The sequence below is a fragment of the Phalacrocorax aristotelis genome, chromosome W (genome assembly GCF_949628215.1).
Source record: "Phalacrocorax aristotelis chromosome W, bGulAri2.1, whole genome shotgun sequence".
Taxonomy (NCBI): Eukaryota; Metazoa; Chordata; class Aves; order Suliformes; family Phalacrocoracidae; genus Phalacrocorax; species Phalacrocorax aristotelis.
In genome coordinates, this window is record NC_134310.1 from 1,046,759 (window position 1) to 1,067,795 (window position 21,037).

The 21,037-nt window shown below is 47.2% G+C and overlaps 1 protein-coding gene across 1 annotated transcript; it reads left to right on the forward strand.

Moving 5' to 3' along the window:
• The first annotated feature begins 937 nt into the window (after nucleotides 1-937).
• On the forward strand, nucleotides 938-17,677 carry FECH (ferrochelatase). The gene is made up of 11 exons (XM_075077153.1): nucleotides 938-1,092; nucleotides 3,464-3,569; nucleotides 4,788-4,907; nucleotides 5,290-5,438; nucleotides 11,083-11,217; nucleotides 11,741-11,847; nucleotides 13,875-13,973; nucleotides 14,762-14,869; nucleotides 15,864-16,028; nucleotides 16,458-16,517; nucleotides 16,964-17,677. The coding sequence occupies exons 1-11, from the start codon at nucleotides 1,035-1,037 to the stop codon at nucleotides 17,096-17,098; spliced, it is 1,242 nt and encodes a 413-aa protein (XP_074933254.1). The 5' UTR covers nucleotides 938-1,034; the 3' UTR covers nucleotides 17,099-17,677.
• The last annotated feature ends 3,360 nt before the right edge of the window (nucleotides 17,678-21,037 follow it).

Sequence of the window (21,037 nt, forward strand, 5' to 3'; positions counted from 1 at the left end):
ATGCCGGGTGCTGGTACCTGCTGCTGCACCAAGCGCTCAGGACAGGCTCAAGCACTGAGGACTGGTTTAGGTGCTCAGGACCAGCTCCTAGCTGGCACAGCCCTGTGGGGCGTCCTGGCATCAGCCAGACACGCCGACTGCCCTCACACGTGTTTTGCAGTAAAAGCTCAGGTGAAAACATCCCCCAGTCCCACTCACAGAGCAACTTTGGGCGGTTGTGGTGCCCTGTGCACAGCGTTGGGGTGCTGATGCGCTTACAGCATGGGATTGCTGTGTCCAGACTGTACGTCCGTGTCCGGTGCTAACCCCAAGGCCCTTCTCAGGGTGACCTCCAGCCCTGGTGCTTCAGGACTGTCCACAGGGAAGGGACTAATGTGGTGACAGGGGCTGGGTGCGGGTCTTGGGGGAGCAGAGAATTGCTAGCAGCAAAATCAGGGGCTGGGTGGAGGAAGAGGCCGTCGGTTAATGTCCCCCAGAAGAGGCAGGCTGGGATCACACCAGGCTCTTGATGAAACAGAAAGAGGGACGAGGATTTTGGTAGGGAAGGATCCTGGCTTAACTGTCTGATTGAGATCTGAGGTGGTGGATGAGCTTCCCTGATAAAGACCCCAAGATTTAAAAAAAAAGATTTCAAGTCTTCTCTTTAAAAGGGTCTGCAGATTCTTTAGAGCCTAAGTGTGCAAACCTAAGCGATGCCCAAGTATGTATTTTATTTAGCATGCGCGTTTGCAAGGAAAACCTTCAAAACGTAACCCCGGCGGAACGCAAGGGATGCCATTATTAGTTTAGCTTCAAAAAAACTGGATATTGGCGTCTTTTGTCCGTTGGGAGCACGGGGCGCTCCATCGCTCCTTTCTGAGCCCTCGGTCCCGCGGTAACGGTCCCTGGGGCTGCGGAGGGCAGCCGCGGCAGAGCAGCCCCAGGGACTCCCGCCCCGGCCACGCTACCGTCCCGCCCCGGGGCGGCGCCGTGGGCGGCGGCGGGGCCGGCGGGGCGGCGGAGGGCGAGGGGCGGCGGCGGGGCCGTCTGAGGGAATGCAGGCGGCCGCCGCCAAGATGGCCGCCGCCGCTGCCGGGCGGGCGGCGCGTCACCGTGAGTCTGTGGGCGCCGGCGGCAGCCGGCCGGAGCAGGGGGCCGAGGGCGGGCGGCAGCGGCCTGAAGGGCTACCGGGCTGCCGGCCGCGCCGGGCCGGGGGGCTGCGGGGGCCGGAGGGCAGCGGCGCCAGCGGGACCGCGTTACACAACGGTCCCGCGGTGCCTTTGCGTAACGCTGCCGGCGGAGCCGGGGCCTCCGATCCGACGCGGGCTGGGGCCGGCGGGCGGCGGGGCGGGGAGTGCGGGGCCGCTGCCTCTGCCCCGGGGTGGCGGCGCCGCGCGGCGGTAACGGCGCCGCGGAGAGCGTGAGGCGAGCGCGGCTGAGCTGCCGGAGCGCGGGTGGTGCCCGAGGGGCTCGGGGGGGCCCGTCCTCCCGCCGAGCGAGGGCTGCGGGGCGCGGGGGGGCAGCTGGGAGAACGCCTCGTTTGCAGCCGCCGGGCTCGGTTTCTCATCGCTTGGTCTGGGGTGGTCCCGTTTCCCTCCTCCCCCCGTCAGGAGTTTAATTTTAAACGAGGCTCTTTCCTTTTTAGAAGGCGTTTGTGTGAAAACCATCCTCGTTTAACAGTTCTCAGGTTGCGCTTTTGCAGTAAGGCCAGGTGCGGCGAGGAGGTGCGAGTAGCGCGTACGGTTGCGAGTTGGTGTCACAGCTATCCTAACGCTGCGGACGCGCGCTGTATGCGCTGTATGTGCTGTATGCCCTGTCAACAAGGATGCGCGCCTGGCAGTTCAGACAATGTGTGGCAGGGTCGTGTGCTCCTTCAGCGGGAGCCCTTTTCCTTACTCATCGTAACTATAACGCATCACCTGGTTAGCGCTGCAGCGGCGGAGTACCTTCGCACGCATGCCGAGAGGCCCTGCTGTGCTTACCCCGAGACCGGCGGGCGCCCGCTGGGGACCGGCTCTGTCGGGCCTCGGCTCCAGAGCCTAATACGATAATGCCGTTTCTAAAACTTACAAAAGAACGCTTTTATCAATGTTCCGTCAAGCTGGAATCATCGTCGCTGGACATCCTGTGCGTTCTGCGTCAGGTGCTTTATGGTGCAGACAGAAGTGTGGCCAGGCCTCACCTTAAATAAAACAAATGCTTTCGGTTACTTATTTACAGTGCAGAAGGATCGCTACAGCCATTGAAACCTCTCTTTTTATTGTTCTATATAATTAACATATAGTGTTAGTGCTTCAAAAAGTAATAACCTAGGAACTGGAAGAAGAATATAGATATTTGAAAAGACTCTTTCAGGCACGAGCGATCCTTGACCCAAAGTTCTTTAGTTTGCAGCCTTTTATATCACTGCGGTCGCAAGCATCCACAGCTACACGCTCTTAATCCCGAGTAAGAAGCTGGATTTGCAAGATGGTTTTCTCTGTCATAGATTTCAGCAGGTTTTAAGGGCGTTCAGCATCTGCTCAGGATGTTATTAGGGACCTGTGAACCGTAAGATGCTCTTCTCAGCGGGTGGATTGGCCGCTATGGAGGTCTGTGCTATTGGGGCTCAATTGCTGCTGGAACTCCTGCAGTCTGACCGGGGAAGCATCGCACCAAACGATTGCTGGAGAGCCAGGGATGCGGGATTTAACAATTTTTTTCATCTTGGGCAATTCACACTATTGTTGCACTAAAATATACCATGTAATGACTATGAACTTCTGAGGAAAACAAAGCATGCTTTTGAAAGAGCAGGCTGTAACCAGCGTGTGGGAAGACTTTACTTCTGAAGTATCCTGGGTTTTGGCTGATGCTGAGATCCAGGAATAATAGAAGTCGCCTAGCTGGGTAGTGAGAAAAAAGGCTGCCCGCGTCCGTGGGTAAATGGATCCTGAAACTGCTGCTCAGCGTACCTGATGCGGGGTCAAACTAAGGAGCTGTGTGCCTATGGCTCACAGGTGCTGACCTACGCTGCTGACGTTTGCTGGGGGCCCTCAATTAACAAACGTCAAACCGGCATGGTAGAGGTGGCGCAGAAACACTTCGCTTGTCTAGAGTTAGCCCAGGTACGTCTGCACCACGAGGAGCTGCGTAGCTTGGCATACTCACCTCATCAGTGTGTCCGCCCTGCGTAGTTTGCCTTGCATTGTCAGCGGTTATTTTGGGCTTAAGATGGGAGTTTAAAGATTATTGAGTCTTTTGTTTGGTTTTAGGTGGCTGCCTAGTATCTGAAAAGCCATTACACAGAGTGTTTAAAGAAAGGCAGAAGCTTGCAATTTCATGACTTTCTTTGATTCCAGGACCTGGGCTTAAGGGAGAAAATGCCAAGGAGCGCGGTGCTGCCAAGTGTGTTTATGTAGCTGTTGAGGGATTAGTGGCTATCTGGTTAAGAGGCCCTTCAGCCCAGTGCAGAGTTATCAATGTGCTGTTATCTTTCTTCCAGTTGTGAAAAGCAGCAGCCAGCTGAGGGTCCCGGTACGATGGAGAGGTCAGGCAACTGCAGCCGCGGTGACAGAAAGCACAAAACCTCAAATCCAGCCAGAAGTGCGGTAAGTTTGCAAGGAGGTCTGGGTGGGTGTGACCCGCTGTCGTTGCCCTCTGTCTCTCTCTGATATGGGGTGCTGCTTTGTTTGCACAGCAAAGCTGGTTGCGTGGTAAAACATGGCAGTCGTGGGGCTTGATCTAGTTTTTTCGCGTTTGTGTAATCGCTTTTATCTGGCTGGCTGCATTTGCCGAGCCTCTCGTTTTCATGATTCTGTGGGGCAAGGAGTGCCTGCCTTGTTCTCTGCACAAGGCAGTGAGGCTGTGGCCCGCAGTAAGGCCTGGGGCAGCGCAGAGCAATAGAAAAACAGTAGGATATTACTGTTATTTGAGGTTCTGGTTCCTGCTTCCTGGGTTTTATTCAGCAGCCTCCTGATAGACGCTCCAGGAGGAAGGGAATGGAAACTGAGGTCCCGACCCATCGGGGCAGGCCGAGGCTCCTCTCCGTGCCCCTTTGTAAGACTTTGGCTTTGGCAAGAGGAGGGCAAAGCTCCCTGTGCAACCTCGGCTCTGCCCGCTCAGGAGGCGAGAGCGCCTGGTCTCTGGGCTCCGTCAGGCCGGGGAAGCGATTCAGTGGGGAAATCCACCTTTTGGGTGAGAGTCGTGATCAGCAGCCGTTTCTGTAAAAGCTGATACCGGCATCTGCTCCGCTCTGCTGTGCTGGGAGGGGCGTTATCCTTAGGACAGCGTGCCGGACCTGCACTGGATAGAAAACCCATTGTGGGGAAAAACATCCCAACCCAACAACCTAAGCAAAACCAACACTGCACTTGCTTTATGTGTAGAATGGCTCTTTGCTGCTTTCACTGCGTCGGGAGACGAGATGTCTCTCTGGCGTAACGAAGGCAAAGACCTGTGTGCGTAGCTCATCTGTTTCCTGTGGAAGCTGCTGCTTGCTTTGGTTGGAACCTGCAGCGAGCGCTCAGCTGAGGTGGTTCCTCCGACCCTGTTTTAGAACCCCCCTGACAGCCTTCAGCTGCGAGATAATTTTCTCAGTGTGTTTCCAGTTAAACTCTGTGTTGCAAAGTGATTACTGTTTTAAAAAAAAGTAAAGATCATGCAAATACTTGTTCTCTGACTATTCATGCTTGTAGTTCGTATTTTTACATAAGCAGGATGAGGTTCTAAATAGGATGCTGCATTTGCAGAAGACAAATGCAGAAGGATAAGCTGATTGTTTTGTAATAGTAGGTCACTAGGATTTGAAATACCTCTTGCTTTCACAGGAAACCTAAAACAGGAATCTTGATGTTAAACATGGGAGGTCCAGAACGGCTGGATGATGTGCATGACTTCTTACTTCGTCTCTTCCTGGACAGAGATCTAATGACGCTTCCAGCTCAGAAGTGAGGAACGTTGGGAGCTCCTGTGTTGCAGTCAATGTTGGGGGTTGCTGTCCTAGCTGTAGGCTCGAACATTTAACTTCTGTGTATACCAGCATTTCTTAAGACTGTTTCATCTTGAGACCAGTCTGTACAAGAAGCGGTGCTATAATTCTCTGGAAACTGGCATGCCAAAATCGTTACCTTCTAATTGCAAAATGTGGTGTCCTGTCACCTAGAAAGCTTGGGAAGTGTGGTGGACTCTAACATTAAACAAGCCCTGCAACGCTGCTTTGCTATAATCTGGGGAGATTCGCACGCAAACCCCACTGCAGCGGAGAGATTTGGGAAGAGGGGTGGTGATTTGGGTTACGATATTAATATGTGTACCTTTTGAATGCTTTAGTAAATTGGCACCGTTCATTGCCAAACGCCGCACACCGAAAATCCAGGAGCAGTACAGCAGGATTGGAGGTGGATCACCAATCAAGAAGTGGACGGCAGTGCAGGGAGAAGGCATGGTGAAACTGCTGGACAGCATGTCTCCTCGCACCGGTACTTCTTTACTGTGCTTATTAAAAGTTTCTTTTGCTTCATGTGTTGAAAGTATGCGCTTGTAAAGCAGCTTTTGCTTCTCCATTTTTATTGTGCGAACAGCGTGCTCAGTCCTGCTAGGAAATCATGACAAAGATATCGCAGAAGTTCTTACTCGTTAAAAACTAAGCATATACAAAAGCGTGGGGTTCCCACACGTGCCAATGTGTTGTTGCTTCTGTGGCTGCATTGGAGAATGACTTTGATTTTGGAGAGTACTGTCAGTACTCATTCAACCTGCAGTAACACAGCGTAGCACCAAAAGCCAACAACCAAACTCTTATGTACCTTCTAAGGCTGGATCTGGTGTGTTCTCTGGTCCAGCTGCCGCCTCTGTCTGTACCTAGCTTAAAAGCTGCCCCGGGTAAGTCCACCCTTGCATGTTTCATCAGGAAGCTGGGCATCTGGCCTAAACTGGTGGCCTCTGCTCCCTCTCTCATTGAGAGAGAGTAGGGCCTGGAGAGAAAGTGATTCGGTTCATCCTAAGGCCATTATCAAAGATAGGGTGGTCACCCTCTAGGGGTACACTTATCTCTCTCCTTTGATTGTTGGAAGAAATCTAGATGACTACAACAGACAAAATGTCTTATTTTCAGGTGGGTGAAGCTAGGTGACAGGAGTCTCAGTGTGCACGACTGCGAGGACTCATGCCATGCCCTGTAGGCCCTGCTTGAGCTTGAAGAAGTCTACACTAAAGACAAGTGGTTGAGCCTTAGATGATAAGAATGGGGAATGTATTTCATGTGAACAAATAAGGCAGGCAGTGGGAGAAGGGTGTTCAGAGTGGCATTCTTACTAGCGTAAATGAGGTGGAGGTTTGTGAGCATTGGCACTGGCAGTATAATCTCATGTAATTCTCTTATCTTTTATGAAGAGGTAGAGTGGGAGAATGGCGCTTCTCTTAGGCTGCGCCTGTGCGTGCACACACAGAGTAAAAGACGCCTGTCGATCTAGTGTTCCCTGGTTGTTTGTGTTCTGCACGCTGGTGCTGTTGAGTTTCACAGGGGGTAGGATCTCCAGCTGTAAAATGCACGGCCACCTTCTCATGGCCGCTCCCTGTAGGTAACTGCAGGGCGGTGGCAGCAGCCAGCAGTTAGGGCTCAGCATGATGCAGGGTTCCCTGCTCCTGCGGCTTCCTCCCAGTGCCCGTCTCTGATCAGGGCCAGCTTGGCCAGGATGCAGTGCAGGGACTGTGATATAGAACAGCTCTGAGGCTGGAACGTAGCGCTATAAGCCTTTTGTATTTGCCTTTGTTATGCCAGACTGAGCCTAAAGAAAAGGTGACTGCATGGGAGGGTGTTGGGAGGCTGTTCTCCAAAGCCGCAGGTGCCTTTCGTTCCTCTGCAATGTCCCTCTGCAACTATTGCTTGGCTGTACCCAGAGCTTCTGGAACTCTGAATCTGTAACTATTAATAATGGATACAATTAGGCCCAATTTCAGGACTGAAGAGGAGGTTGGTTGGAAGAAAAGACAAGGTTTCGTAGCTGAGCGTTGCAAGGCTTGGCTGAGCGATAGCCCTGAGCCCCACCCGAGGATGTGAGCGGGAGATACTGCCTAATGGCTTGCCTTGGGTGGAAGTAGATACTCTCTTTGCCAGTTCTTCCTTGATTATCAGAAAGCTTGAAAGGTGAATATAGCCTCCCTCCCCTCTCTCCGGATCAGACTCGCTCTGCGCCTTACTGCCTCGCAGCAAGGAGCTATGACTTCTCTGGGTCACCCTGTGCCAAGCTGCCTGGTGGCACTAGTATGATGGGAAACGGGTGCAGATGCTTCTGTGGATGTCCTTCACTAAGGGCTTCAGCTAACACGTCTTACCGTTCAGCTGCAATGGGCTAGGTGTGCAAACACAGACAACTGTAGTCATTCGCAAAATGTTAATTGCTGTGATTCAGCCGTGCTCAATCTCTCTCCTAAAACCTCCAACCACATGGATACACGAGTCATTTTTCACCCAGGTTAAATGCATTTGTGGTGGATTTTGCACCAGTTTAGCTAAACTGCTTTCAGACTGGTTGTTAGCTGAATTTGGCTTCAGCTTGTATTGCTGCTCAGTTAGCAGCTGTGAGGAACTAGAAGTCTGTTTCTCCTCCGCCATTTGCTGAAGGTGATAGGTCATTTGCTTACAGTACCTTTTATGCTACAGTTTCTTGCTATGTAACATTAAAACCATGGCTTCAATAAATATGAGTGGCAGCGCTAGAAATTAAGCTTCCACATTCGCGTAGCAGCTCAAGGGTGAAGGCCATCTCCTGTGTCTTGCCTCTCATGGGACAGACAAGAAAAAGACAGTGAATCACTGCTGCTTTGACAAAAGCCAGGAGAGACAGTAGCGTGATGGTTGGTCTGTCTGAAATGACCTGTCTGGGGTCACCTTTGTTCCCATGCGGTATTTCTCTGCATTATGCTTTTTGTTCTTGAAGCAGCACACCACCTTTGTGAGTAGAAGGAATTAACGAGATCACTAAGCTGCCTGCTGAATTCCTCACCAATGTGTTAGCTACAGATAATACTTCTCATCCTGCCACTCCAGTAGGAACACTAAACGTTTTTAATAGAAAAACGGCTGGAGTAAGAGAAGCCGAAGAGGAGAGCTCTCCATTCTCTTCAGCTCAGCAGCTTCACAATGCGTGATGCTGCAGGCTGCCTTCTCCCTTCAGTTTCTGTGACCTTTGCTGATGAGGTGCTGGTGTGTCAGGGAATCCCCCTCCGTGTTGGACAATACACGTTATTTGATTCCTAGCAGTTTTGTAATTCTTTGTGGCACCTGCTTCAGACGTGGGTAGAAAAGGTAGAACATTGGTAAAAGGCTCTGGGAGGTGAAGAGTAACGCTCTTAGAAGGCTAGAACTGAATTTATTTCATTTGTTTAGCGTGTGATGTATCACCGATACCTTCATTTGCGTGATGTTTGATCCTTTTTGTGCAGATGCTACTCTAGCATAATTCCAGCTGTGGTCCCTGCAAGTACAGTCAAAGCCTGAAGCCAAAACCGCACTGGGCTGCGGCATCCAAGGCAGTAGTGTTTTTAGCAGCAGTAGCCTCTGAAGGGCCAGGCTTGCAATATGTTCTGAAGATAAAGTTTAGAAAGTTTATCTGCTTTTCTCAGCATACCACTCCCGCTTGCTTTTGTTTGGTGACCACCTTTTGGGAAGTCACGCCCGCCTCTGTGCAGTTCTGACACCCGATAAGTTCTGTAGAGACCTCCTTTTTTTACCTAACAGTAGCTGCAGTTCTGAAAGGTGACCGTGCTAACCATTGCTAACAGCTGAATTGAGTGCTAACCGTGTCCTTAACCATGTCTTTAGGCATTTCGAGTAACCTTGCAGCAACAGAGCACTGTGTTGCTTCAGAATAGCTTGAAACATTCGGATGTGCTTCCAGGCTGAGCTAGCATTTCGGAATATTGTGTGCTCGCAGGTGGCACTTGGGGAGCACTGAGCCCTGTTAATGAGTAACTCGCAGGTTGTGGTGGTGAGACTTCTAACACAGGGCAAAGAAGAGATACTTTGTGCACTCGTTTTACCTTGCCCTGGACTTTTGGGGCGTGGAGTTCATAGTTGCTGTGTATTTGCACTGGTGAGGAGCTCATGTTAGTGTCAATACACCTGTAAAATTCCCTCCTGCATAAATTATTCAATCTACTAATTTTCTCCCTTGTAGCGTACGTTTGACATGTTACACTTCAGGGGTAGGATTAATATAAAGTAGTAAATAAAGAGCCTCACCCATGTCACCGGGAACAATGTAATTTTTAAATGAAGCTTTATTGTTACAGGCAGCTGCCTGAAAATGAACAAGAGTTCTTCCTTCTGAATGAGTGGGGTTGGGTAGGCTCAGCTGTCTGTAAGAATAAATCAGACAAACATGGTGATAGGAAAATCCAGTTCTATTGTTGGTTTGTTTGGGGTTTTATTTTAGTGCTGGCATCAAATAGGCTAATGTCTTGCAATGGTAATTGTATTTTAAGACCGTACACCTTGCTTTTTTATTGTTTTTAATGATAATGGTTATTATTATTTCTTACAAGCTGTATTTTAGCTGATTCCCCTGCAGCAGAATGAAAGTTCACAGGATGGGGGGGAGCCCACACTGTTTGTTTAGATTTTTCGTGGAAGATGTCACTCTGTTTACAGTAGTTCTGACTCTAACTGTAACAGCAAAATGAGCATGTATACAGACGTGAAAATATCTCCTTTGCTGCCTGTGCTCGAGCACAGTGCTGCCAGAGTATTGCAAGAAGTTTCCTTGTTGGAAGCTGAACCGAGCAAGAAGTTGGCCATATTTTTTCCCAGTCTGTCCTTTCCCAGGTTAAGCTCCTGTCTTTGCTCTGGTTAGTCAGACTTTTGTTTTTAATGCTGTGTAAAGATGTTAATGAGGTTACCGGCTCCCGGGGCTCCTCAAGTTGGGTCATTATTTGCTACTGCTGCCAGCTGGGAGCTCTCTTGCCTCCTGCAGAGAACTGGGGCTGACTAAACCTGTTTTCTGAATCCTGTATAAATGTGTGGAGTGGAGACCAAGCATGGGACATCTGCTTCCTTCAGAATATTGTTTAATGTTATTTCAGAGCTAGTGACCTGGAAACCCTGAAAAAGAAACTTTTGCTTTTGTTCTCCTCAGAACCTCTGTCCACTTTTTTAAAAAAAAAAAAACCAACACAAAAAACACCAAGAAGCCTGCCCTCCCTCCCGCCCCCAACCAAACCATATTCCCCAAACTTTGAAGCCAACACCCAAAATATTAGAGATGAAAAACGGAAAAACCTAAAATCATAGAATCATTAAGGTTGGAAAAGACCTCTAAGATGATCAAGTCCTACCGCCAACCCAACACCCCCAGGCCTCCTAAACCATGTCCCCAAGTGCCATGTCTACCTGTTTTTTTAACATCTCCAGGGATGCCTTATAGGCAGCTGATGTCTATAAGGTGCAGGGCCTTTTCTGGTTTGAAGCTGGTCCCCGTAGAGCCAAACATCTCGGTGCTGGCGCACAACATTGCAGCCCAATTATATTTGAAAGTTTAGGTACATAAGATTTCCTGGCACGCGCAAACTGCTTAAGCGATGCATTTCCTTTTGTATGGCAGAATGAAGAAAGCCTTGCCTTTCCTAAGGTTTTGGCATTTTAATTACGTTGGTGAATTTAAAACATCTGACTTCTGATTTCAGTAAGCGAGTTGAGCTGTGCTGTTAGGAAGCCCGTAGCACGTCTGTTAGGGCATAGTTGTGTTCATTTAGCACCTCATAGTGACACTTCTTTACCAGTACGTCCTTTAAATCAGAACCTGGCCAGTAAAACACCAGAGCTCTGTACAGTCTGGAAACCACACCTGCTAAACTAAGCAAAAGCAGAAGAGCAATGCTTCTTGCAGAAGAAACAGTAGTGTAAATCACTTTTACATTCTAATAACAGCAGTGAGTTACCAGAAAAATACTTGGCCAAAGAAAGATGTGTTTATATGACAGTGGTTTCGATAGCCGGAAAATTATCAACAAGTTTATTTCAGCAGTTTTAGTCTGTCTGGTTCTGTACTTCGTGCTTATTAACGACGTGTTATTGAGAGTTCTTGGTTTTCTCTGCAATTTATTTTCCTGTGCTTTGGCCGGCAGCGCCTCACAAGTACTACATTGGCTTCCGGTACGTCCATCCTCTGACAGAAGAAGCAATTGAAGAGATGGAGAAAGATGGCATTGAAAGGGCTATCGCTTTCACGCAGTACCCACAGTACAGTTGTTCTACCACAGGTGAGCACCTCTGCACGAGCAGAGCACAGAGGCGAACGTAGGCATGAGTCTGTGAGCCTTGAGGAGTGTGCAGCTGGCCTGTCTTCCTCGAAGTGCCCCTTCCTCTTGGCTTCATTGCCAGCTCGAGGCCCTCTGTATTTGCTGCAATTCCCGATTTTGAGTGGAAGCTTCTTAACAACTGTAACATAAAGCTGTGCTGAGTTATTGTGAGGTAACGTAAACTGAAGGCTGAGGAACACAGCTGAGTATGCTTTCTTCATGGAAACTAGAGCAATAATTGTTCTACAGTTGAAGAATGGTTCAGCGAATTGTTCTTGGCTGGTACATTGTATGAACTTTGGTATAATCGGTATGTCATATGAACTTTGGTATAATTTTTCCCATTTGAGGCACTCAGTTCTGATTTATGATTGCATTTTAAATATGTAGCATTTTAAAGTATTAAAATACCTTGCTACAAAACTCTTTTCATCTGACAAATTGCTAATGCTTTGGCTGAACTTCTTCATTCTCTGCGTTTCAGGAAGCAGTTTAAACGCCATTTATTGCTACTATAATAAAAAAGGGGAGAAGCCGAAGATGAAGTGGAGTGTAATTGACCGATGGCCCACCCATCCTCTTCTTATTCAGGTATGGATTTGTGTGAGAGCCTTTGAAATTAGCAGCCACAGTGGGAGGCGTGAACTGAACGGTTCTGATACGTTACCAGACTGGCATTCCCTGGGCTTTTCTTAGATTGGTTGATGTGGGAGAAACTTGGTATCTTTGTGTTGCCAGCTGACCTTAAAACAACAAATAATTAAGTAAATACAGGTGTTCATTGAGTTTCCTTTTTAGAAATATTTGCTACCAACAAAAACATAGTATAATAATAAGTCACAGAAATACTCTGAGGAAACACTTCTCCTAAGTCAAGTTTTAGCTTCTAGAAAAGCTTACACGATTTTTAGCTATGGAACATACTAAAAGATGAACGTATTTGCTGATTTAGGCTGTGTTTATATACTTCCTTTAAAAAAAACCAAGCTTGAGAAGAATAAAAGGAGCGCTTCAATTTGAAAGTACATTTTAGTTATGGTAGTGAAATGTGTCTTATCTACTATGTATGAAATTACAGGAGAAGGATGGTTATTTCCTGCCAGACGTTTTGGCGTGATAATGTGCAGAAGTTACCACCATGCACATCTGGTTTAAAAAGCATAGTCATATTATCCTAACAGTGTTGGCTGGAAGGGTCCTCTGGAGGTCATTAGCGCAAATTCCTGCTCAGAGCAGGTCTATGGTCAACACACGTACAGATCACGTCGCTTTGTCCGATTCTCATCCAGCAGCACTGAGGTAGTTCTGGGCACAGCATTGGCTGTGGCAGGAGCAATTAAGGGAAAACTTCTCAGAGAAAATAGCATTTTTGTCTTTGTTGGGGAGCTCTTCTAGTTTGGGTTTTGCAATTTTTGTGGTGTGCTGAACAGATGATAAAAATGACTGAAGGAAGGCAAGGTGGAACTGCCTGCGCTCTGTGGCGTTCCCCTGGCAAGCTGCCTGAGCGCGATGCTGTCCTGGGATGCGCCACCTTTGTTATGTGCTCTCCGTGCCTTCAGCATGTGTCCTTGCCTTCAGTGAAACACCTCAGCAGAGTTTAGGAACCTTTCATATCTTCAGGGAACCTGCGAAATGGTTTCCATTAGACAGAATATGTACAACCTTTTTATTTTTCCTTATTTTTTTAAAATAAGCTCACGAATGTGCCCAGGGAGGCTGTGATTGAAAGGGCCGGCTCAGCCCCTGGTGGTAAAGTTGAAATGGAAATTAGTTTTTTTTTAACATTTCTGATCTGGTTTTCACTGTAAAATATCTGAGAGAAGACCGTGCAGACAGAGTTGTTTGATGCTCCTGCAGCGCCGTATGCCAGCGGCGATGGCAGCTGCTTTTCCCTCTGTGCACTCCCTCAGCCTGGCTGCATGTATGCCGCGTTACGGCTCTCGGCAAAAACGCGGGCAGTGAGAGTGAAGGGTCCGAGGCGTTTCCCTGCTTTTTTGTGTAGTGCTAAGAACGCTTCAGGTGTTGATGGACAGAGGTGTCCGTCTCTCCCGTGTTCTCTCCTGTCAGCTGAGCTCAAGGTGGAGGTCTCTGAGCACAGTTACCTCAAACTTGCCTCAACAGCCCGTTAGGGGACACCTTTCGCAGAGCAGGCTCTTCTCTGATGCCATGTGTACGTGCTCTCGTTTAGTCTTCAGTGTAACGGGGCTGCTGAGAGAGGATGTTGTGCTCTGCCCAGTCACCATTCCTCTCTCCCCCTGCCCTAGCAGCTGCACCCGTGTGCCCTCCGTGGCCAGGGAGCTGCTCTTCAGAGGCGTTAGAGAAGACCTGGGTTGAATTGGTTGTGTTCTTTCAGGTTGTTACCAGCATCTTAAAACCATTGGGATGATGAAAAGTTCACGGGGGTCTTTGGTCTGTTGGGACTGGGCACAGTGTGGTACTGGATGCTTGACAGTACGTAATGCATGCTGTCTGTCGTGAGTGCCCCACGCGTACCGGAGGGGATTTTGAAGTCTTAAGGCAACCTGAAACATCGAAGCTGCTTGTCTCGGGTCATTTCAGATCACATAATGCCTCTCAGTGTTCCTGATTCAGGTATTCGCTTTCTTTTTTTTGAACAGTGCTTTGCCGATCACATACAGAAGGAACTGAACCTGTTTCCACCTGATAAAAGGAAAGATGTTGTCATCCTCTTCTCAGCTCACTCGCTGCCCATGTCTGTGAGTTACGCCGGGTTGTTCCTGTCATTGTTAGATGGAGTCACGCTGGCTGGGCTGAACGAAGGGCGTGCAGCTCGCGCAGCCGTGGGGTAGGGCCACTGTTGTGGGAGTGCCAGGCAAATATAAAAGAGAAATATGAAGGTGAGTTAGGGAGTTGCAGCTGGAAGCCTGATGCAGAGCTGAAGGCGAGGCGCATGAGCTGTGATTGCTCTCCTGCCTGCTTGCGCAGATCCGCGCTGTGGGCCACTGTTGAAGATGGGGCGCGGGGTTAGGTCAGACTTGGTGTGGCTGCTGTCACGGCCTCACAAACCCGCCAGCTCAAACCTGGATGATGATGGGGGGGAAAATTGGGGTATTTTTCTCACCTCTAGGAAGCAGTAATAATACTTAACCTGAAGGAATGAAAGTAAAATCTTTGTGAAGTTGCAGTAAATGACTTGTTTCTCTGTCAGCAACCAACAACTGTAGTGAAATGGGTCTGGGATCGTTTTTCAAAAATGCAGTGCTGTAACCAAAAGGTAACCATATCTATATACGATGATAGACGAAGTTATCTTTTACCATCCGGAGGAGGAGGACTAGATGTTCTGGTAAAGCAGCTTCATCACAGATTTTGCTGGGCAAGAACGCAGTTTTTCTTCCCTATTTCAGATGAGCCAGGCGCTTGATACGGCCCGTCCTGGGTGCAGCCACGTCACGCGCAGCGCACTCGCCTTCCCCAGTCTTTAGGTGGTCTTTGCCCCAACAGCTTCACTGGAATAAAAAGTTCTGGTGTTCTTGTGTTGAAGGTAGTGAACCGTGGTGATCCGTATCCTCAAGAAGTGGGAGCTACTGTCCAGCGAGTCATGGAGAAGCTGAACTACTCCAACCCTTACAGGCTTGTGTGGCAGTCCAAGGTATGTGCTCGGGGGAGCTGCAAAGCCACCTGCTACTGTAAAGCTCTTCAGGTGATGGAGGTTATGGTCTTCCAGCTTAAGATGATCATAACCTCTGTGCCTTTTCCCCATTTTTAGCAAGTATTTCTGCTAGAAGAGAATCCCCATCTTTTACTTAAATTCAGTCATTCCAGATACTCTATACACAGTTTCTTTCCTTTTTTGTGTATTGCATCACTTTAAAGTAGATTTTTGATGTGTCAGTTAGAAAAACCTATGATCTCATAACATCTAGTTTGGCATTTGTCTTTCTCTGTCAGAAGAAAGAATCGAGCACTCATTGGATTTTTAAGATGTTGCTATTTGAGGATTTCTGAGCCATTTTTCCAGAGTCACCACTGTGATATAATCATTCTTGATAATAATATGAGCCTAATCCAAACAGGCTTCGTTATTCTTGACAAAGACTGCTCGCATTACTTTGTACTTACTGTTACTACAGCAAATAGCAAGGAACATAAGTTTTACCAGAATTACGTAGTACAGTAACCGTATGTCTCAAGGGCATTACAGTTATCATGCCATTGTTGTTCTTAAAGTTGCATGTTGTGGTACATCAGCACCGAATACTTGATGGTTAGTAAAGGGGCAAGGACAGTTTGCTTACAGAATGGTAACTTCTTTAGAAGGCAGGTAAACCCTGTGCAGTAGTGGTCAGGGTTTTATTGAACTGTAAACAGTACACCTTCATTTAAATTTTCATTTGTTTTAATGAAAGTCACATTTAGGCCAGCCCAGGTTCTGGTTTTTTTTGGATTTAAATGATGGGGCAGTATGTCTTAATAAAAAATGTAATGGAGAAAGTGGCACTATCAAAAGCAGGGAAATACAAATAACTGGCTCCATCTTGAACATAATCTGGTCTGTGTTGTCCTGCTTAAGAAAACGTGGGTGTTCTTTGTAAGAATGAGTTAATGAGGGTTTTTTTTCTTTACTTCCCTCTCCGTTTTTACAGGTTGGACCGATGCCTTGGCTTGGTCCTCAGACAGATGAGGCCATTAAAGGACTGTGCCAAAGAGGAAAGAAGAACGTCTTGTTGGTCCCAATAGCATTTACAAGTGACCACATTGAAACGCTTTATGAACTGGATATTGAGTATGCCCAAGTTTTAGCGAACGAGGTGAGTATTTTATAGTTTTTATAGCTGTTCGGATAGCGGTGCTCTGAAATGACTTCCTGTTTTGAGATGTGCTTTGTAGTTGCTTCTTGCAATATGATTTGGGGAAAACTTTATTATTCTGTAAATTGAAAATTAATCTGAAGTGGCTTAACTCAATTTTTAGCAACACAAAACAGGTGGGAATATGTCTTTCTAGATTTAACTCTTTAAGCCACTGCTATCCTTATCAAGAAATAATCATTGATTTTTCAGCAGCAAAGTGAAATTTTCGCGTTGTAGTTATTTTTGCTGTATTGAAAAACATGGTACTGCATTTAATTCCCTCATTTGGGGGCAGCTCCTGAGCGAAGTAGAAAGGAAGCTTTTGAAGGCTAACTAGTGTAGGATCTGGCAGACTTAACTTTTTTTCTCTCCTTATTTTTGGTTCAGTGTGGAGTTGAAAATATCAGAAGAGCGGAGTCTCTTAATGGAAATCCACTGTTCTCCAAGGTATCTTCTTTGTTGTAGTAGTTGTAGAAGTTTGTAGTTATATGTTTCCTACCAGATTATGGATGTCATCTTGTAGTTTTAAAGTATTTTGAGTTTAAGAGCAAAAGTGGAAACCCCTGTACTTAATCTGTGTACCACGAAGCGTTTTCTTTTACCACAGTTTGTGTTTTTTTTTTTTAAAAAAAAAACTCAGAAGTTTGGTTTGACAAAAAAGAAAAACAGTTCTGTATTCATTTGTAGTAATCTTTTAATGAAATATTTCTCTTGAGATATTATGCCAATGCAGTTTCAGAGCAGGACTTTCCCCTGAAGTAAAGGAAGGCAGTGCTTAAAGAGAGTAGTCTGATGGATGCACAATTTGGCAATCTCACTAGTTGAGCATTTTTTGTTTGCATTTTATGCAGATCCGTTTGCTCACTTCTGGTTTCCAATTAACTGTCTTTCAGGCCCTGGCAGACTTGGTCTGTTCGCATATCCAGTCGAATGAAATCTGCTCTAGGCAGTTAACCCTCTGCTGTCCGCTCTGCGAGAATCCCGTCTGCAGGGAGACAAAAGCCTTCTTCGCTAACCAGCAGCTGTGATGGGCGGTCTGGGAGAGCGCCGCTAGATGAGGCAGGAAAATCGCCCTGGTGAAGCAGTGCAAAGGAAAGAAACGGCTCGACCAAGCTCTCCGCTGTTACATACTCTCAGGCTGGTAGTCTACGATGTTAACGTCGTGTAACGGAGAGGAGAACTTGACTTTCTTGTTCTATTTGTTTTTCTTAGGCTTTCTTTGTTGGAGAAGAGTCTGTAGGAAGTAGGGAGATAAGGGCGTCTATCCTGTGAGATGTGAAAAGATCTGGTTTCATCTGATTCTGATTGGACTTAGCATGAGCCCGTAACTGTGCACTGAAAAACTTAGTTTTATACAAATTAGCTTCTATTTCCTATGCAGGGATTTATTTGTATGCAGTTCTGGCATGAGTGCATTAATTTCAGCTTTCCAGGCCAAGCATACAATTATTTTGTTTATGCTTAAGGTAACAGTATAACCAGCATAGTCATAGATTGTCTCTTCTGAGAGTGATTTTTCAGATAGGTTTGAAGATCAAGTGACTTCTAATGCTTTTTAAATAATGTGTATGTTTTTTTTAGAACATAAAGATAAGGCTTTGTTTTGGTTTGGGTTTTTTTTTTTTTTTCCTCCTGCCAGAAACTTCCAGTGAAAGCTTAGGTGGGATAGTAGAACGCACAAGATTTGTTTACATTTTCTAGAAAAAACACTCTCGTCGTCTGCAGGAAGGCACTGCCTTTGGAGAGCATAAAATGAAAGAAAAAAGCCTGTTTGGGTGATGCTGAAGAACAGGCTCAACAGCAACAAACTCTGCGTGTTTCAAATGTAGCAACTGTCAGCAGCACGTATGGAAACATGCTGGTTTATCTTTTAAGGAAAATGGCTTTTTAAAATTACTATTTAAAGGGCTTTCTCTGTTTTGTTGAGTAAATTTAGGAAGTCGGGCTTGCTCTCCAGAAGGTTTATAGATCTGCTCTGTGCTTTCTACTGTGCCACGGTGCTGTGGTTTTTGTGGGATACCTACGGACTTCCACAGGTACAATTGATCTAGCTTAACTGATGATGTTACTGAAAACCGAGATGATAAGTCAGGAGTAATTTCCACTGCAGACGCCTGAGAGCAGGCAGCCCTGCAGGCTGACAGCTGTGTGCTTATGTGCACCGTTGTCAAAAGCCGGATTTTGTCTGTTAGATTTTTGGCACTGATCGTGGACCGGGACTATACGCTCGTAACCCAGCTAAACCTCTTGCTTGTTTTGGCAGGTGTTTGGGACTGCTGAATCCCCTCCTAAGTAGTGGTAGTTTTGTAGAGTGAAAAACCTTTTCAGGGCAGTATCCCCTCACTGTCAGCACCAGGAACAGTGTCCAGGTTAGTCTTGGGGTAGGAGGGGCCTTTTCTGAAAGGCTGGTCACCACCCAGCACGCCTGAGCTTGGCACTTGAAGCAGTTCAGGGCAGAAGTACCGCCGCACCTCAGCCAGTGGTCCCCTCACACAGAGACCTCTCCTCCTGGGCCGGAGCACGGAGGAGCAAAGCTGTGACCCTGTTCTGTGGGACCGAGCCATACCTGTACCAGTTTTGCTGTCAACTTCATGGGTATTAATGTTTACTTTATGTAATTAGCACTGAAATGCCAGTAATTTGGCAATGCAGGTTGTTTCTGTAAAGTGATGATTCAGCTAATCATGATGTTTGAGAAGCAGATGCCATGCTGCTCAGACAGTTTTATTTGCTTATGATATTAAGAGGCATGAACAGCTTTGAACCTCTGATCTTTCAAGGATAGGGTCGTTTAAAAAGAAAATAGCCCCCTGTTGGTATAACAGGGGTTTATCTTGTTCTATTTTATGTTGAAAGAATTAAAAATTGGATCTAAAGAAATGAATGGATGCTGTGTCCATCAGCCAGTGGGCCAAGTACTGCCATGGAGCGATGTAAATCCTACTGCAGAGCCTCGCTAGGGCCTGTGGCCTCGCACATTGTGAGAGTTGATTGACGTGTCTCCACTGCCATGCTGCAGCTTCCGAGTGTGATTACGGTGACACAGACTTAAATTCCTTCAGTGCCAGAACCTGCTACGTTATTGCTGTCCCTCACTGCTTCAGCAGAAGTCTTCCTTGACCCTCCATACCTGTGCCTGTTGCAGTGGCCGGGAGCCGGGCGCTCTCTTCTCCCTTGCTCGCTCCGTCCTGGGTCTCTGCTCACTGCCTTGGCAGGAAAAAGGGACGCTAAGCCGATCCCTGCCCTGCTGGGGTGGAGCAGGCAGGGCTATCACACGTGTATGGAGGGGTGACATTTTCATGGAAAAGCTTTGAATCAATGTCAAAAGAATAAAAATGTCTGCAATACATCTGGGAAGGGAGCAGTGGCCTTATGTCTCTCATTGGACAAAGAACTTTCTCCGTTCCCGTTTCTCTGCTTGATGCTTATGGGTCAGTGGAACACAATCTGTTCTGTAAAATCTTCCTACTTAGACCTCCTTCCTGCCAGCCGAAGGGTGTATTGACCTTCACATCCAGGTGGTGATCAGCACATTCGCAAGCTTGGCTGAAGCTGGAAAGTGAATGTTAACTTCATATGAACATGGTGATACTATAAATATGGACTGGCTTTTTATTTCCGTACTGGAGAGAGTACTGAAAATATGAGCCAGCACTACTTAAGGCATTACGTTGGTCCCCAGTAATAAAAGGTATTTAAAATTCAGTGTTTAGCATGCTAACCACAAGTGAAATAATCACTGAGCCTATTGCTGCTATTAGACCATAACGTAGAAATCACTTCATTTTCCAGCTTTTAGCAGCTGGATCTTGTCTCATAGTGTTGGTGGGTTCTCCATTTTGCTGAACAGATCATGTAATATCGCTCTGTCCTGCTATTTAACACACATTATTTTGTCTTAGCGCAGCATCAGAAGCGTCTTGAAAAACTACCTGAGCAAGTTAGCTAGCAGCTCTGCTTAATATTTTTAATAGAAATCAAGATAACAGACTAATAACAGTGGGAATTCTGCTGCTGTTGAAATCTTCTAATCCTGTTCGGGAGCATTTCTGACTATGCTAACTAACACTGGAATTAATTTGTCTTTCCTTCAGATGCTTCCGATGTACGTGTTGACACCTGAGCTGCTCTCCTAGGTACTATTTATGGTCAAAAGATTATTCTAAGACGGGTTTCTGAGAAATTATTCCTCTCTCAAAGCAGATGTCCGCAACGGGGTGGATGAGCTTCACTGCATTGCTGCTTCTGACCGCGAAGGGAGCGTGGTGCACTAGCTCGGAGGTAGTTAGCTATGTTGCACGTGTCTAATGTGAGGAGAGGTGAACCCCATCAATTTATGTGCCTTCTTCAGCACTGCCAGTGAGGTGTAGCCGCTGCATTTGGGAGACTGCAGTCTTAACCCTACAGTTATGCATTCAGTTTGCCCCTCTGGCAGATTTTAAACATTTGGTGCTACTAACTCAGGACCCGGTCTTGTCAGATCCTGAGCACTTTCTGCTCTGGTTGAATTGATTTGAGCGTATGGAAGTGTGTCAGCATCTGGGAGGCTCCAGTCCTTGGAGAGTTATCTGGTTTGAATTTTTTCATTATCCATTGCACTCCTTCTGCAGTACTTTATTTCATTTGCAAGCGTTTATCACTTACGCACGCCCTGACAAAAAGCAAGCAGTTGGAAGGAGCCTAAGTGATGTGACGGGGCAGCGTTGTAGCCCCGGGTTTCCTTGGTGTAGGAGCCGAGTCCTCAGGCTGGGCTCGAGCAGCAGGGGGGCTCTGGGGACGGTGCGGCCCCACTGTCCCCTCGCCCAGGCTGCTCAGTCTTACCCCCGCTACGTTTGCGGTGCAGGCTGGCAAAGGGCCGCACGACTGAGGCCGCACCTGGAAGCGGCCGTGAGAGCTGGGAAGTGAAATCTTCACACCAGCACTCCCAGCGCTGCGGCGTCGGGCCTGAGGATGCTGACTGAAAAACA

Bases quoted from the DNA above. Each gene is read 5' to 3' on its own strand.
- FECH (XM_075077153.1), top strand. From the start codon at position 1,035: ATGCAGGCGGCCGCCGCCAAGATGGCCGCCGCCGCTGCCGGGCGGGCG. The intron at 4,908-5,289 runs GTGAGGAACGTT...TGAATGCTTTAG, and splicing joins ATGACGCTTCCAGCTCAGAA to TAAATTGGCACCGTTCATTG. The intron at 16,029-16,457 runs GTGAGTATTTTA...TTTTTGGTTCAG, and splicing joins CCCAAGTTTTAGCGAACGAG to TGTGGAGTTGAAAATATCAG.